This window comes from Alligator mississippiensis, chromosome 14, assembly GCF_030867095.1.
Source record: "Alligator mississippiensis isolate rAllMis1 chromosome 14, rAllMis1, whole genome shotgun sequence".
Lineage (NCBI taxonomy): Eukaryota > Metazoa > Chordata > Crocodylia > Alligatoridae > Alligator > Alligator mississippiensis.
The window spans coordinates 41,930,731-41,947,130 of NC_081837.1; the positions used below are offsets into that span (position 1 = coordinate 41,930,731).

The window sequence follows — 16,400 nt, forward strand, 5'->3', positions numbered from 1 at the left end:
CTGCCAAGCTGAAGAGGCCTTCCAACCATGCAGCTACCATGCTGGGGTGAGCATGTGGAGGGCTATACTTCCAGTTGCAATAGCAGGATCATTCACCCTTAGGACACAATTTCAAGCCAGCTTGCTCAGCTGGGTACGTGCAAGGCCGGTCACAGTGCCAAGGCAGAGCCAGGCACCTCAAGCACTTGTACCAAAGACAAAGGATGCAAACTGGGGCCTAGATTTTGTCACTTCTTTATGCCCTTATTATACAGAGCCAGAGAAAAGCACCAAAAATCCTGCTTCCTGTGACTCTTTTCTTCTATAGGCCAATCAGGGGAGATTGGGATGAGCCTGTTGTAAAAAGCTATTAGGATGTGGCTATGATCCATGGTTCATGGAAACCCATAGCATCCTTCAAAGCCAGCTGGTCCTGGGAGAATATCCAGAGAAGGAAAATCCATGGACAACCTTGCAGAGACTGAAGTAGAGACTCCAGAGCCTCAGCTCAGTAAGTGACTGATCCCCACCCTGTCGATTCTTCTTTTGAGGGGAAGTTTGGGTATAAAAATGGAGGGATTTCCTGATGGGCGGCCAATGAAGTCACAATTCAGGAGAGCTGGGAGTTTCCCAGCACGTGAGACACTTCAGTTTAAGGCAGAAACCACTTCAGTGGCTTGTTCATTTAGCAGCTGGATCTCCATTATCCCAGCCTCATGTGTGTCCCTGGATGGCAACCATAGAAGTTTAAAAATATAAAAATCAAGTGCTAAGTGTCTCCTAGTGATACCTTAACACACTCCTGTTCTCTCTCTCTCTCGCTCACACGCTGAGTCACGCTCGCTCATTGGAAAACTCATGGTTGGTGGACTTGAGGACAAACTAGGGACACTTGTGCCATCAATGGTGCCAGGTCAGTTGGCAAACCCCATTCTCTGAACACCTGCTGTTATTCCAGGCACATTTCTGATGTCTCTGTCCCCTGGTACCACGCGCGAGTCCCAGTAAAGTAAAGTGGCTATGGGTCATCAGGGCTTGGCATGAGGTGTGACCACCTTGAGGGCCCAAGCTACATGCCTAAATTACCGGAAAGATGGACAGAGATCATATAGCTCTGATCCTGAGAGAGCTGGAAGTCAAAGCAGTACCGCAGTAGTGACTGTTCACTTCTGCTAGCAGGTGGACTCTCAAAAGCCCCTCTCTGGAGCGAGTGCAAACCTCTGGCAAGCTGTGTCCGTGACAATGTAAAGAAAAGAGCAGCCCTTAAAACTCCATTAATCTGGTATCTGCCCCCAAAATGAGGGTATTGACTTGCCATGTCAAATCTAGTCCTGTGTACGTGAAAGTCAAATTTAGCCTTGCCCCACACTGAATGTCAAGCAGCAACAAATGCACGATGAGCACGTTGGATCAGCAGTTCCTTACTCTTTGACATCATTTTTTCTCAAGTTTATTTCTGTTTTAGGACTGCATCCCAGAGGTCTGGCTTGGCTTCTTCCATTTGGCCACATGCTTGAGGCCTGCGCGACGGTAGTGTTGACAGCACAAGCGCTTCCTGAAGGCAGAGCGCGCTCGGTCTCTGCTCCAGCATCATGGACATTCCTCAAATATTTGAATTGCTGACAATGAATTCATGAGATTTCCAAGGCCGTCTATTAGGTGAATGAGGTAAACACCACTCGCTCTGCCTCTCCATCACTTCTTATCAGGCAAGGCTCTCCCTGACTTCTAGGATTGAGGAAAACTTGACAAAGAGCTCAAGAAGTGGGTCCGCATCATAGTGAATCCTGTGCTGAGGCTGAACTCCTGCAGACACATGCTTTCCTCTCTAATATCATTTGACCTAAAGCTGAATCCCAGCTTCCTTTAGGCACCCATTACTTACAACAGGTAGCATGGTTTCAATCTTAGCTTGTTGGGGAAAAAAAAGAAGAATTGATGCATTGGGCTTATAGATTTATTTAAGAGCTGAGTGGAGTTTCTGTTGGGTGATAAGACCCTGAACTTTTACTGTGTCTTTAGTAAAAGCAAGACACGATAACAGCTATACGCATGCACTCTGGACTTGCATAATGTGCACTAAAAGCACTTGCTTTCCTGCAAATCTAGCTAGTCACTCTGTTACTAAAGGTTTGGGCCTTGTTGTGTTTCTAGGCTTCTCTAGTGACGATAGTGGAACTCAGATGGACCTAAGGGATGGAAGGAGGCTTCTATCAGGTGTCCTGTTGTCTACCCATTTGAGCTGCAGCTCTGGAGGTCAGGTCTCCTGTACGACAGTGGAAGATCCTGCTGTGATCTGTACAGAAACTATAGCTGGGGGCTCTAGCCATCCTGTTTCTTATCTATGCTGTGTCTACCTCCCCTCGATATACTCCCAGCCTTCTGTTGAAGCTTAAAGGACAGTCTTGTTGGGTTTTTTTCCCCAAGGGAGATCTTTGCAGCAAGCAGCTATTGGCAGTGGAAACTCAACTGAGCTCACAGATTCCTTAGATGTGCAAGTTAGTAGGTGTTACCCTGATGCACCACCTCCTCCTACCTGTCTCCTGAAGTAAGAACCACAAGGAAATGCTACGAATTCCCAGTCTCCGAAGATGGAATAATGCCCGAGGGGGATAAATTTGGTCCCGTTTTATTTGCTAATCTGCTCAGAAGATTACGAAGGGAACTATAGTGCTGAGGAAGGTGGGAAAAATCCCGAAAGTTGATCCAGAGCCATTTCCTCCCTACTCCAGCATAAAAATGATCAGCTCTCCCCGAGTGAGGCAGCACATTGAGCAGCAAGTGGATGTGCTTCATAGCAGTAAGGTAAGGCATTACTATATCTGCATGTCTGTCACCTCTCCGTCTGCTATGCCTATTTACATGCATATAGGGATATTTGCACCCTTTGCATCTGCTTAGCTACGTGTACCTACTTATGAGATTTTGTTCATAAATAAGATAAACTTCAGTGATGCCTAAAACCCCAGGTAAGGTATGACAATTACTTTTATACTAGTCTGCTACTTATGGATACTTCTGATTTTTATAAGGGGAAACACTTGCGATGAAACTTTCCATTGTTGGTCTCAAGGTGCCTGTCACCTTCAGAGCAGATCTACATGATGCATAAACACGCATCTGCTATATCGTTGATATATAGTTATAAATATTCAGATGCCTGCTGTATGCTTTAGGCATATGTGCATATGACTAAAGCATACAGCAGACATCTGAATATACACATGTGTACCCATCTTGTGCATGAGTCCACTTCCTGCCCTGCCCACGTCGATTTATCGTGCATAAAATTCTGCATCCTCTGAGCTTTGGAAGGTTGGACATTGCATATGTGCAAATCTCAGTGAGGATGAATGATTTGGCTAATTATTTTAGGGTAAGGGGAGGTGGGGAGTTTAAAATTCAAGTTAGATTTAACATTTCAAAAGTTGTCCGTGGATGCATGGAGCCTTCTGACCACGTGTGTGTTTTATGTATGGTGATGGGGACCTGGGTAGAAATCGTGGCCCCGTTCTGTTTAATGGGAGGTTTGCCATTGATTTTGCATGCTTTTGCAGACCTTGAATGACAGAACGTTTCTGTTTGGGGTAATGGCATCTTCCAATGCCTCAGATAGAGGCTAATGAAGAGGGTTTTTTTCCATCTTGTACAGCTCTCCAGCAGTCACTCCCCCTGCAGCAGTATGAAGGTCTCTTGCCTCTGCCTTAGCTTCCTCTTGGCTGTCTGTGGGTTGCATTGGACACCAACCACTGCCAACAAAATCTTCCATTTCGGGTCGTGTGAGATTTTGATGAATGTCAATGAAATCAGGACTGGCTTCACAGCAATTAAAGCAAACATTGTAAGTACGGCAATGCACTTCACTGATGTAGACAAGACTGGGCGATGTCTCCTTTAGATTGGGGGGCTTGGCGGCTTGGGACCTTGTGATAGCAGGCTTCCACGGTGACCAAGGGCCAGAATTTTCCTTGTCCCCCTGTGTTGGGCTGTCACTTGCCTGCGAGTGCACAGGGAATGTAAAATGTTGCCATTCAGGTGTGCTAACAGGATTGGACCCTCAAAGTTTCCCCAACTGATGGCTCTTCCGTGATCGGTATTTGATATTTGGTTGGTCTGAGTCCCGTTCTTCCTGGCGTTGGAAAACAACATATCCCAGATAACAGCCAAACAGCTTGTAGGGCTGTCTCAGCAAAGGGACAAGGAATGAAGGGCCCGTGGAGAATGAATTCCCCTTTTCTCTCCGAAAAAATTATTCTGGGGACAAGACAGGGTGATAGGCCAAGCAAGAGACAGCTTGCATTAAGGCGCAATACTCTGCAGGCAGGTTTGCTTTCCAGAGGTCATGAATCTAAGAGCAATTTTAAAGAGAAAAGCTCTGTTTGTGCTGGCTGCCTAAACATCCCTGTAGCCAAGTTGAACTTGACTGAATTTTGCCTTTTTCTGTTTAGCAAGCCCGAGACACCGTCAGAACCACCAGCATTTTGTCATTCCCATATTCACTGCATAGAGTTAATGTAAGTATCATTATTGCATCTTCAAACCACTTGCTTTTTTTAGAAACTGAATATAGACTCATAGAAAATGAGGGTGGAAGGGAGCTCAGGAGGTCACATCTAGTCCAACCCCCCCGCTCCAAGCAGGACCAGCCCCAACTACATCGTCCCAGCCAGCGCTTTTTCAAGCTGGACCTAATAACCTCCATGGATGGAGACTCCAGCACCTCTCTAGGTAACTCATTGCAGTGCTTCACCACCCTCCCAGTGAGAGAGTTTTTCCTAATACCCAACCTAAACCTCCCTTGCTGCAACTTGAGACCACTGCTCCTTGCTCTGTCATCTGTCACGACTGAGACTATGTCCCATACAGCTAGTTTTGAATGGGTACTTTTCAAGGTATCCATTATTACTGCTCGGAAGCATTTCAAGATGATGAGTTTTCTCTCAAAAATACCATAAATACTGTCCCATCTCCTACCATATTTGCCACCAAAGCTGGCTGCATGGTAGTAGTGGATTGAATGACTGCTGACTACGTATTTTTATAGCAGTTTGCAAAGAACATAAACTATTTCTCTTAAGTCTGAAGATACATGCTGCATCATTCACCACCTGCTGAAATTCTACGTGGACATGGTCTTCAAGCACTGTGAGACGGAGGATTCGTGGGTCAACCGGAAAATCAGCAGCATAGCCAACTCTTTCCTCAGCATCAAGAAGAACTTCAGGCATTGTGTATGTTGGATTTTACTAAGTCTTCGTATAGCAAATCCCGTAGCTTTGGGGAGATGATGGAAGCTGTCTTACCTACATGAAAAAACACAAAACAAAAAAATACCCTGGCCATTTTTTTTGAAGTTCAAAAAAAAAAAAAAAAGGGTCAGGGAGGGCGTAATAGTTAACATCACTGGGTATCAAGAGGAAACAGAAGCAGAAGCATGAGAGTGCCATGAAAAGTGGGGTTCATCTGTATTTGGCTTCAGATTTTCCCAGGCACTACTTAACTCCCACGTGAGCCCTCCCTGGGGGTCTTCAAGAGGAGGTTAGACGAGTATCTAGCTGGGGTCATCTAGACCCAGCACTCTTTCCTGCCTATGCAGGGGGTCGGACTCGATGATCTATTCAGGTCCCTTCCGACCCTAACATCTATGAATCTATGAATCTATGAAATAGTGTTGAAGTGGAACCATGCGCTGATCCTCTCTGCAGACTGAATTTCACCCTTTGGGGAAATGTGATTGAATTCCACGCAGCCTTTTGCACTCTTTAGCAAGGCCCTTGCCCACAAAATTATCTCTGTCAACCAGAAAGCCACAGCTTGTAAAAAACCCCACCCTATTAATAAATTGTTATTTTTTTTTCCAGCATCAACAAAGTCTGTGCAGATGTGGAGAGGAAGCAACACAGAAATATAAACAAATTCTTACCAATTACAGCCAGGTAAATTGATGGGACTATCGTTCAACATATTAATTAATGCGGAGTCAGGTACTCTTTTGCTCATTGCACATTGCTGAAGTTACTTAACTGATTTTTCTTTCAATCCACTTCCAGCTGAATGTCAAAAATGCAGCGATGAAATCCCTAGGAGAGCTGGATATCCTGCTAGACTGGATGGAGAAGGCTTATTAGAGCAGAACAACAACCTGCCAGCAGCATGTAGCTTTTAAAGGCGCTTGAAAACTGCTCTTATGCAGTGATGCATTCAAAATCATGTCCTGATTCAGTGCTCTTTGGCATCTTCTCATTGGCTTCAAGGGGCATTTGATCACAACATGATTGTTGGGATAGGTAGGTAGGTAGGTAGGTAGGTAGATAGATAGATAGATAGATAGATAGATAGGTATTTAGACCCAGATGGCATGTCCATATGCTGCAGGGGAGGAGCACATTGAGACGTATTGCCCCCAGGCTGAGACCCGCTACATCTGCTCCTTGTATGCTGATTCCCAACCCAAAGGTGCCTGTCTGTAGGTTCTGCATCTCAGCTAAACTACTTCTGGTTTGGGACCTGATGCAGGTGGAGTGGGCACGACATCTCAGCATGGTCCTGGCTTGCACCATATGGACCTGACCCTAGTGTCCTGCACGAAGAACCAAACATTTCAAGTTCACCTTTAGCTTTTCCAATTAGCACAACTCTTACAATGCTGATTTGCCTTAAAAGCCTTTCTCTATTATTAAGGGTAATTGTTAACATGGTCCCTTTATCCTGATAGCAGACAGGTCCTGCTGTCTTACGTACCTGCAGTGGATTTGGGCGGGGGAAGGAGGAGGGGTGCTACTGCAGTCTGATATTTAAAAGCTACGGCTGAGTCTTGTAAGATGCCCGTGTGTGGTGTGCTGCATGGGAAGCTGACAGAAGTGCTGTCTGCAAAATTTAGCAAGATTAGTCTCTAGTTTTCCTTTATTAAACCACTAAAGAATTGCTGTTTTCTTTGAAAATAATAGTCTCTGCTTTAGTGCAATTATGTTTTTCAGCATGAGAAACAATTCTCCAGGTACGATAATTTTTTGTCGAACAGAAAAAGAACCATGTTCTTCCCATATGTATTGTGTGATCCGCAACGATACTCTGTATGCAGATACTGCACTGATATGACCTTAAATAAACACTATTCCAAATGATGCAAGTTTTGTCTGGACTGTTGTGCACCTTCTGAACACTCGCTTACCTGAGTCTAATGTGCGAGTTTCTCTTATTTTTCTACAAAGGATTTATTTGATAGAGTAGATAGACTGGAGGGTAGGGCCAGGATTCAGAGAGACCTAGATACGTTGGAGGATTGGACCAAAAGAAATCTCATGAGATTCAACAAGAACAAGTGCAAAGTCCTGCACTTAGGAGAGAACAACCCCATGCACCGGTGCAGGCTGGGGGCTGACGGGCTGGGCAGCAGCTCTCCAGAAAAGGACCTGGGGGGACAGGGGACAAGAAGCTGGGCATGTGCCACAGTGTGCCCTTGTTGCCAAGAAGGCTAATAGCCTGGGCTGCATTAGTAGGAGCACTGCCGGCAGATCGAGGGAAGTGATTCTTCCCTTCTATGTGGCACTGGTGTGGCTATGTCTGGAGTGCTGTGCTCAGTTTTGGGCCCCCCGCTACAGAAAGGATGTGGACAAATTGGAGAGTCCCGGGTAGGGGAATAAAAATGGTGTGGAGGTTGAGGAACAGGCCTTGTGAGGAGGGGCTGAGGGAACTGGGCTTACTTAGTCTGGAGAAGAGAAGGCTGAGAGCGGATTTAATTGTAGCCTTCAGCTCCCTGCAGGGCTGTTGCAAAGCGGATGGCGCTGGACTGTTCCCAGTGGTGGCAGATGACAGAACAAGGAGCAATGGGCTCAAGTTGCAGCAAGGGAAGTTGAGGGTAGATGTTAGGAGAAACCTTCTCACTAGGAGGGCAGTAAAACACTGGAACAGGCTCTCCAGAGAGGTGGTGGACTCCCATCCTTGGAGGTTTTCAAGACCTGGCAAGACAAAACCTTGGCTGGGATGATGTAGTTGGGGCTGGTCCTGCTTTGAGCTGTGGGTTGGACTGGGTGGCTTCCTGAAGTCCCTTCCTACCCTTGTTTTCTGTGATTCCTATGGTGGCTAATTTATAGTATAGATGAGTGAATAATACAGTGTACCTGAGGGATCATACAGCACTTTTGCTTTTTTGAAGTGCCCAAGTCAGGACTCACATGGTGCACAGATTGTGTGCTAGTCCTTTGCAATAGATGATTCGTAGATTGTAAGGCTGGAAGATCATCGGGTGGGTCCAGCCCCCTGCACCAAGCAGAGAAGGTAACTGGGGGTCAGGGGACGCCACCAAGGTGACTGTCAAGTCCCAGGTGCAAAGAGTGGATAGAATTTGCTCAGACTGGGTCTGATGACAGACATGGTGACAAAAATGATTAAAATGGCTAGTTACTGATGTGACAAACACCTGCCCACGACAGACGCACACAGATGCATGAGTTCGGCTCCAACAGGAAAAAAACCTTCAAGCCAAAGCCTACCCTCACCTATTAGATGCATAAGTAACCTTATTCTGTATCACGCACGTGCCTAAAAAATCTTTAATGCACCCCCATTTTTAACACACTATCATTTTAGCCTTATGGCCAAGTCACAAAAAGCAGTGAAGAGGAGGAGGATTTGCTTGCTTGCCTCCTTCATTAATTATGTTTTAGGGCCTTGAGCAGGGTGGAAGAGGATCACAATCAGACAGCTAAGTCTAAGTGCCTAATAAGTGGAGTAGAATCTGCCCCTTAAAGCCAGGGTTTCGGAGCAGGTAGCACTAAAGAGAGGGTGTCCCACCATTGAGCAAAGGTGTCAGGCAGGTTAGCATGCAGCCCTCCTCAGCTACAAGGTGGAATTGTAACCACAGCCTCCTGGTGCCGGTTGCCTGTGGTACAGGAGTCCTGGGTAAGAGCGAGCACAAAAGCAATCCTAAAGGATGTGAGTACATACAGGTGTGTCCATAGCTAATGCAATCTGGAAATCAAAAAATAATGACACATCTACTGGAATTTTTAGTTTGGTCTTGCTGCTGGTTGATTCGTATGATCACTCTGTCTTTTTTCCTTATACTGAAAGGCACAAGGAGGAAAAACATTCGCTCTCCAACAGGTTAAGGATGTGATGGCATATAAAATGGTGATCTGGACACCCTCAGGAGCTGTTGTAACTGGTATTTCTCAAGGTGCTTGGCCCTGATATCAACACTGTGGAACTTTCTAAGATGTTTCATTTAAGCTCAGCAAGGAAATGCATGGAGAAAATAGAAAGCCCGAGGAAATTCCAGTTTGAATTTCATTTCCTTTGCTTATCTGTATATAAGTGAGAATCAGTCTCTGGGGCTGAGAAGCAATATACCACAAAGACGAGAGAACATACTGTAAAACAAGGTAAGATATTTCTATCTCCCTGATCTCCTCTTATACTTTTTTCTGTGTTATTTATTAATGCATTACTCAAACACACCTGCTGTTGAGGTTCAGTGATAGAATCCTAGTCTACCATGAGGGAAACCCACGTTCGCTTCCTGGACATGCGTGTAACTACAGTCATCGAGGTACCAAACATCTGGACTCAATCTGGCTTTTGGATTCTGTCTTGGTGGCCGAAAGGGGGATGGAAAGACTGGGCAGCCTCTACTCCTCACAACCTCCTCTCTGGGCATGCATATCAAAGGTCTGGGTGACCTCTAGGGTGGCCATCATAGAGGACAGTCCAGTTGTCCTCTGTCCTCTATTGATACATAACCCGATCCTGCGTAATCCGATGTTTCTCCTGAACAGAAAAATAGGGAACATAAAGGCATCGGGTTATGTATCAATAGAGGACAGAGTAGGAGAAAACCCGAATGTCCTCTGTGATGGTGACCCTAGTGACCTCTCATGCATAGACCTGATCCAGAAGGACCGATGTTGGCCTACGACTGCTGCTCAGGGACAGCTTAGATGGACGTCCTTGCTCAAATTCAGTCTAGGTGTGATTTCACTGGAGTTAAAACATGATTATGGATTTGTCTCATAATATGTAAAGCCAGACACTGATCGTCCTGTCTCTTTCTGTGGACTTGAGCACCACGTACCCTGTCCATACCAGCCCTGTTCCCCAAGTGCCAACACTTTGAGATAGGCCCTTATGGTTTCCAAAAAAATCCATTTCACTGCTTATCTTTAACCAGTCTAAATGCTTTATGTACAGCTTGATTAAACGTGGCTTTGCCTCTCAGGGTGCCACTGAATCCTCTGGTGAGACCTCACAGAAGATGGGCCATTATTGGTGCATAGGCTCTAAGCGGTGCTCTGCACAGGGCTGAGTTTCACCCTTATGACATCATAACCTTCCAGGAACCAGAACAGTGACCTGCTGTCTTTCTGCAAGGTGTGTCACCTCAAACACTACACTGATGTCATACAAGGAAAGTAAAACCTTGCGGTGACATATTCCCCAAGCGCAACGGATGAAGTCCTAGCTTAGTTGTCCTCCTATCCTATTAGACAACTGTTAGTGAAGCACGTGGCAAGACTCTCATTGGGAACAGCTTCAGGTCCAGAAGTGAACAGTGAAATACAAACAAGAAATAGTCTGGAAATCTATATTACTTTCACTACATGAAATAATTGAACTAACACATACAGCTTTGTCTCTCTGGATTTCCTTCCGCTTTGTTTAAGCTCAGCGTTACGAGAGTCAAAGTCCTCTTTTCATTCTGTTTCTCTCTCTGTCATCTGTGCAATGAAATCTGCTTGAGTTTGGAGCTGTCTGGCCAGTAATTTCATATTGATTTGTCCTCAGATTGGATCTGATTTGTCCTCAAGACTGGGATCCAGATGTGAATATCCCCAGTTAGGGGTTTTAGTCCTTGGGGTTCTTGGCTCAGACCAATCCGACTGCGAAGTTGAGATGTGACTCCTCACTGGCCCAGACTTTCTGCTGCTCAGATCCAGAAAATTGTCCAGGGCTTAAGTCTAACATATGAGATTAAAACGATACAGGCTCTGTCTGTCCTGTAGGTCAGATTCCAAGGTGCTTTTTCAAAGTTACCCAGTAGGCCAAATACAGAAGTGATGTCTAGAAGAGAGATGCCGATTGCATAAGGATAAATGGCTGAGTTGAAATAAGTCTAAGCAAATGCAGAAGTATTAACAGAGGTAACAAACAGCTTGAAGGGGAGCAAATAAGAAGGTTTCAGCCGCAATAACTTGGTCTGTCTCTAAACACATTGTGCTTTGAATTCCACCTGTTTCCTATGTAGAAAAAAAACTGTGATATCTGTAATCCAAGGGTAACTGAGATCTGCTTTGTTTTCCATTACGTAGTTCCTACGACTGAATACCTGAGTGTCAGCATCCTTCAGAGAAATGAAGGTTTTGTGTCTCCTCTGTCTCGTTCTCACTGCATTTCTGCTGCATTTGCAACCCGCTGCCAGCCTCAAAAGGCTCCACTTGGCACAGTGCGAGATCGACGTGCATTTCCATGAACTGAGACACAGCTTTGCAGCTGTCAAGGAGATGCTTGTAAGTACGGAGTGGGTGGAAATACGTCTGTACCTCAGAGTCCTACTGAACGGATCAAAAGGTCAGCTTCCTAAGTCGGCACATGCATCCGACTCTTTCTCTCTGTTCTTCCCTTTCAGCAATCTCAGGATAAAAACACCGACGTCAGATTCTTACCCAAATCAAATTCTTTGCAGGACATTGAGGTACGTACAGAATCCGCGTGTCTTGTAATATTCAAGAGAAACGTGGGCACGGGGAACAGGTGATTTTTGCTGCAAGAGTTGACAGCCGTGTGGATAGATGGCAAAGCAGATAACACAGGAACAAGATTCATTTGTTTTAACAATGACTTTTACTGGACCTAACAGAGCCTTTTTTTTTTTTTTCTTTTCTTGTAGCCTGTGGACAGGTGTTGTTTCCTACGTCATTTGATGAGGTTTTACCTGGCAAATGTTTTCAAACACTGTGAGGAATCCAGTTTCCTTGTCAAGAGGAAAGTCAGCAGCATAGCCAACAACTTTCTCCATATCAAGAGGGACTTGAGGCTCTGTGTAAGTCTGAGGCGACAGGCCACATTCTGCTCGCAGCCGTGCTAGTGTGCTAGTCACAGAGCACGCTATTCTTCTGTACGTCTAGAATACCCTAGATATACACCCATACACCAGAGAGTAGGGGCTGCCCAGGAATACCTCAAATATTCTCATTATGGGCCAGATTTCATTTCCTTTAGAATCACAGAAAGTAGGGTGGGAAGGGACCTCAGGACGTCACATCTAGTCCAACCCCCTGCTCAAAGCAGGACCAGCCCCAGCTACATCATCCCAGCCAAAGCTTTGTCTAGCCGGGTTTGGAAAACCCCCAAGGATGGAGACTCCACCACCTCTCTGGCTAACCTGTTTCTCCGTGTGAGAGTTTTTCCTAATATCCAACCTAAACTTCCCGTGCTGCAACTTGAGTCTGTTGCTCCTTGTTCTGTCACCTGTCGCCACTGAGAACAGCCTACCTCCATCCTCTTTTAAACCCCTGTCAGGTAGTAGAAGATTGCTATAAAGTCTCCCCTCAGTCTCCTCCTCTCTAGACTAAATAAGCCCAGTTCCCCCAGTCTTCCCTAATAAATCACGTCCCCCAGCCCCATCACCATTTTTGTCACCCTCTGCTGGGCTCTCTCCAATTTGTTCACATTCTTGTTGTAGTTGCGGGGGGGGCCAAAACTGAACACAAGACTCCCAAAACAGCTCTTCCCTCTGATAGCAGTCCCTAGGGATTACTTGAAAGGAGTGACTGAGAGGTATCAACACTGGGAACCCAGTGGCAGTAAATTGAGAATGACTGTATATAAACTCAATATGAATTCTTTGTTTGGATGTGGGAACTCTAGGACATCCATAGGCGGAGTTGGTATGAAGTAAGACCTTTGCTTAGTGGGTGCTCACTTCTGTACATACAGTCCTCGAGAGTAGCCATATTGGGCCCTATATGTACAATCCTGTATCCTCCTTTCCTGTGTGCCCACCATTAATTCCATGACCTTTCTCCTTCCCCAGCATGACGTTGGCATGTGTCACTGCACAGAGGATGTGAAGCAAAAATACACACGGATCCTGAGCCGGTTTGAAGAGGTACATCCATGTTTGCCTTTTGACTTAGCTAATGAAGTGCAGAGGGATTTCTGGAGGCAGGTGTCTCTTACATGGGGGCTGCCTCAAAGCTGAGCTGGGACATAGCCCTTCCTCTCCAGGTCAGCAGTGGCAGGACACAACTCTTCTCTGGGGTTCACGTTGTAACTATTCAGCAAAAGCTGCCAAGTTTCAGGGCTTTCATGGGGACAAATGGGAGTTCTCTGCTAAGGGCCATCGTCTTTAGATCCTCTGATGTGCACGTCTAGCCCTTTGTCCATTTTTCTTCTGCCCCTCTTGTGCGGTTGACTTTTGGGGCTCCCCTGTCACCTGAAGGAACAGGCCTGTGTTGCTTTGAGCTCTGCCCACCAGTCTCGGGTATCAAATAAGCTGTCACCAGCACTATCATTTTTTAAAAACTTTATAACAGAAAAACAACTGGAAGCAGCAGATGTGGCCAGCCTGAGGGTGGGGAGGGATGTGCCTGTGTGAGCAGAGCACCATTTTAGATGCATCGTAGATCTGCTCTTTCTCAGTTGCAGGCCCATAGTCGGGTCTTGCTGGGAAACCAAGAGATGGCTTGAGAAGGTGCCTCGGTTGTCGTGGCTGAAGTAGCTGCTTAGGGGGATAATCCTCTCTGTTCCCTTCCAGATGGACATTCAGTCTGCAGCCATCAAAGCTCTTGGGGAGCTGGATATTCTCTTGGACTGGATGGATAAGACTGATTAGGTGAAGATCTGTGTCCCTCATCTGGTGGCCTAATCCTGCAAGCAATAGTCAGTCAACACTCCTAACTGATACTGAGCAAACAAAGCGGACAGGATGAGGCCCTACATCATTTAATGTTTCTTGGAGGCCTGAATTACAGCTTCCACCGGCGTCAGCAGGAAGGTTGATTCGCGGGAACAGGATTCGGTCTTTCATCTTCTGAACCGAGACTGCCCTGCACCACATTAGACCCCTGTGGGGTTGGGCCCATATAGCCTATAGCCCTAGTCTAGCAAAGCACTTAAACAAATGTATAATTTGAAGCAGATGAATAGTCCCAGGAGAGTCATCTGTGCCCTAATTAAGCATTTGGCTGGATTGGGGCTTGTGTAATTAAATCTCCAGTGCAATTAAGCTGCACGACCTGGCCGTTGTTCTACCGATGGCTCGCATATCTTATTATAGAGAAATATTGTCTTCAGTGAAGAACTTTCCAGATATTTCTTATTATTTATAACTTGCTATTTTTATTCATCGTTTCCATTATTATCTGTTGCTGGTATTTATTTATTTATTTATTTATCTATTTATGTATGTATGTACTTATTTTATTTATTTATTCATTTATTTATTACAATTATTTCCTATTTTATAATGTTCAGTGCAATTTATAATGATATCTGTTGTAATTTTATATTTAAATTCTTAATTTATTATTATTATTATTACCATGGCTGATTGTATTGCCCTGGGAGTACTTTTTACATGCGATGGATGTTTCATTTGTTAAGCTCAGAAAGTGCTGTTCTCTCCAGAAGGACTGGATGAGGACATGGTGTGCAACTCACACTTTTCTTAAATAAAAACACTGCAGTGAAGCTGTTGGACCTAGCCTGAGTGTGGAAATATCCCTAAGTGAAATCTCAAAGATTAATATAGCTGAGTAACGTTGTTCTGCAAAATGTAGAGCCTTCTTTGCAATGAACTCAGTACCTTACAGACAGAAATGAACTCTATATCCCTAGAAAACCCCATTTTTACAGATGAGGAAATCAAGGCAGAAGAGTGAAGGGGTTGTCTAAAGTCAAACCAGATGGTGCCTGCCTTCCAGTCAGAGAATGATGGAAGGGACCTCAAGGGGCCTGTAATCCCATCCCATCCCCTGCCCAGCTGCTGGAAGTGTTAATCTTAACGCATCCCAGAGAGGTGCCCATCCAGCCTCTTCCTGAAAACCTCTGCCGAAGGAGATTCCCCAGCTTCTGGAGGCAGCTTGTCCCACGGCCCTTATTGCTCAGAAGCCTCTTTTTCCCCCCTCCGAGGCATAATCTAAACCTGCTGTGCTGCACGTGTTTCACACAAGAGCTTATTCTCGTTCTCATATTCATGGTGCCCCAAATGTCTATGCTAATCTACTGAACTGATTCTTCTCCGACCATTTAAAAAGTAGCTGTTGTCATTTGCAGCCTAAAGAACTGGCTCTGACATCGCATCTCATCTGTCCAGGCAGTGAGGCCACGACTATTTCTGTGACATCGGAGTGGCTTCCATACTTGACAGCGAGTGCTGACTAACACATTAGGTGAACCTTGCTCAGTTTTTGATTTCATTTACCTAGGATTGACATGACAACCTGTTTATAGAAGTTGTGATGATGTCAGGCCCCAGATGTGTGTTGCATATTAGCTTGGGCATTTTGCCAAAGCACTCGTGTTTCATGTTCCTGGTATCGCTCCAGCCTGAAGATTTCCGATGTCGAAACAGCCCTGGCTGCACCTGTTTGAAGCTGAAGCGGGAGTTGGCTCTAAAGGTTTGAGTTGGTTGCTTTGGCCCTACGGGAGAAGAGCTCCACTGCCAAAAAACAAGATGTCCCTCCTGCACCAAAAAGCTGCTTTGAACAGCACCAAACTGCTTCTCTTCAGACAGGAAGAGAAGGATCTTCCTTTGTCACCAGCTGAAGTGCCTGCCATATCCCTTTCCAGGAGGGTGACCTACCTTGGGCACTACACGTGCTGTCTTCAGATGAAGATTCACAGTTTCAAAGTGTTTCCTTCTTTCTAGCTGCTAAACCTTAGAGAGGAAAATTTGAGACCTGAATGAAATGTTCCCCCTAGTTAGCAGGAGACATGTTATCAATGTTATCCATACCACTGATAACATGGCCCAACTCTTCATACTGATGCACAGAGGTTCACAAGAGCCTGGTTTCTATCCTGTCTCTGCCTTCTCATAAAGCTTCATTCTCCCTGGAGCGATCTGGCACCCTCCGGACTAGAGGGCAGAACGATCCTGCTCCGTCATGCCGCAGTGCCGCTTCGCCACACCAAGCGATCCTACCTTTGCCATGCTGTCAGAGGTGGTTTCCAGTGATGCCACAAAGGTGGTTTCCAGTGGCTCCTTCCTGCGGGAGCAGTGAGAGCGGCAAGAAGCCAGTAGGGAAAAAGGATGTTTTCCAGGGTTGTGAAAGTCTTTTTATTCTGATATATGGAAATGAGCTCCCCAGGTTTTCCAAATGGAGTTACCTAATAGTTGTGATCTCATCACCGTCTCGGAGAGCAGTCCCAAGAGGATCCAGCAGATGCCTCATCCCTCCGGTGTGCGTCTTGCTGGTACC

The 16,400-nt window shown here is 45.7% G+C and overlaps 1 protein-coding gene across 1 annotated transcript; it reads left to right on the forward strand.

Moving 5' to 3' along the window:
- Positions 1-328: 328 nt before the first annotated feature.
- Positions 329-14,342, forward strand: LOC102557930 (interleukin-20). The gene is made up of 11 exons (XM_059717568.1): positions 329-892; positions 1,445-1,647; positions 2,134-2,784; positions 3,632-3,820; positions 4,428-4,493; positions 5,058-5,210; positions 5,841-5,915; positions 6,030-6,098; positions 11,603-11,668; positions 11,864-12,016; positions 13,733-14,342. The coding sequence occupies exons 3-11, from the start codon at positions 2,719-2,721 to the stop codon at positions 13,808-13,810; spliced, it is 915 nt and encodes a 304-aa protein (XP_059573551.1). The 5' UTR covers positions 329-892; positions 1,445-1,647; positions 2,134-2,718; the 3' UTR covers positions 13,811-14,342.
- Positions 14,343-16,400: the final 2,058 nt, after the last annotated feature.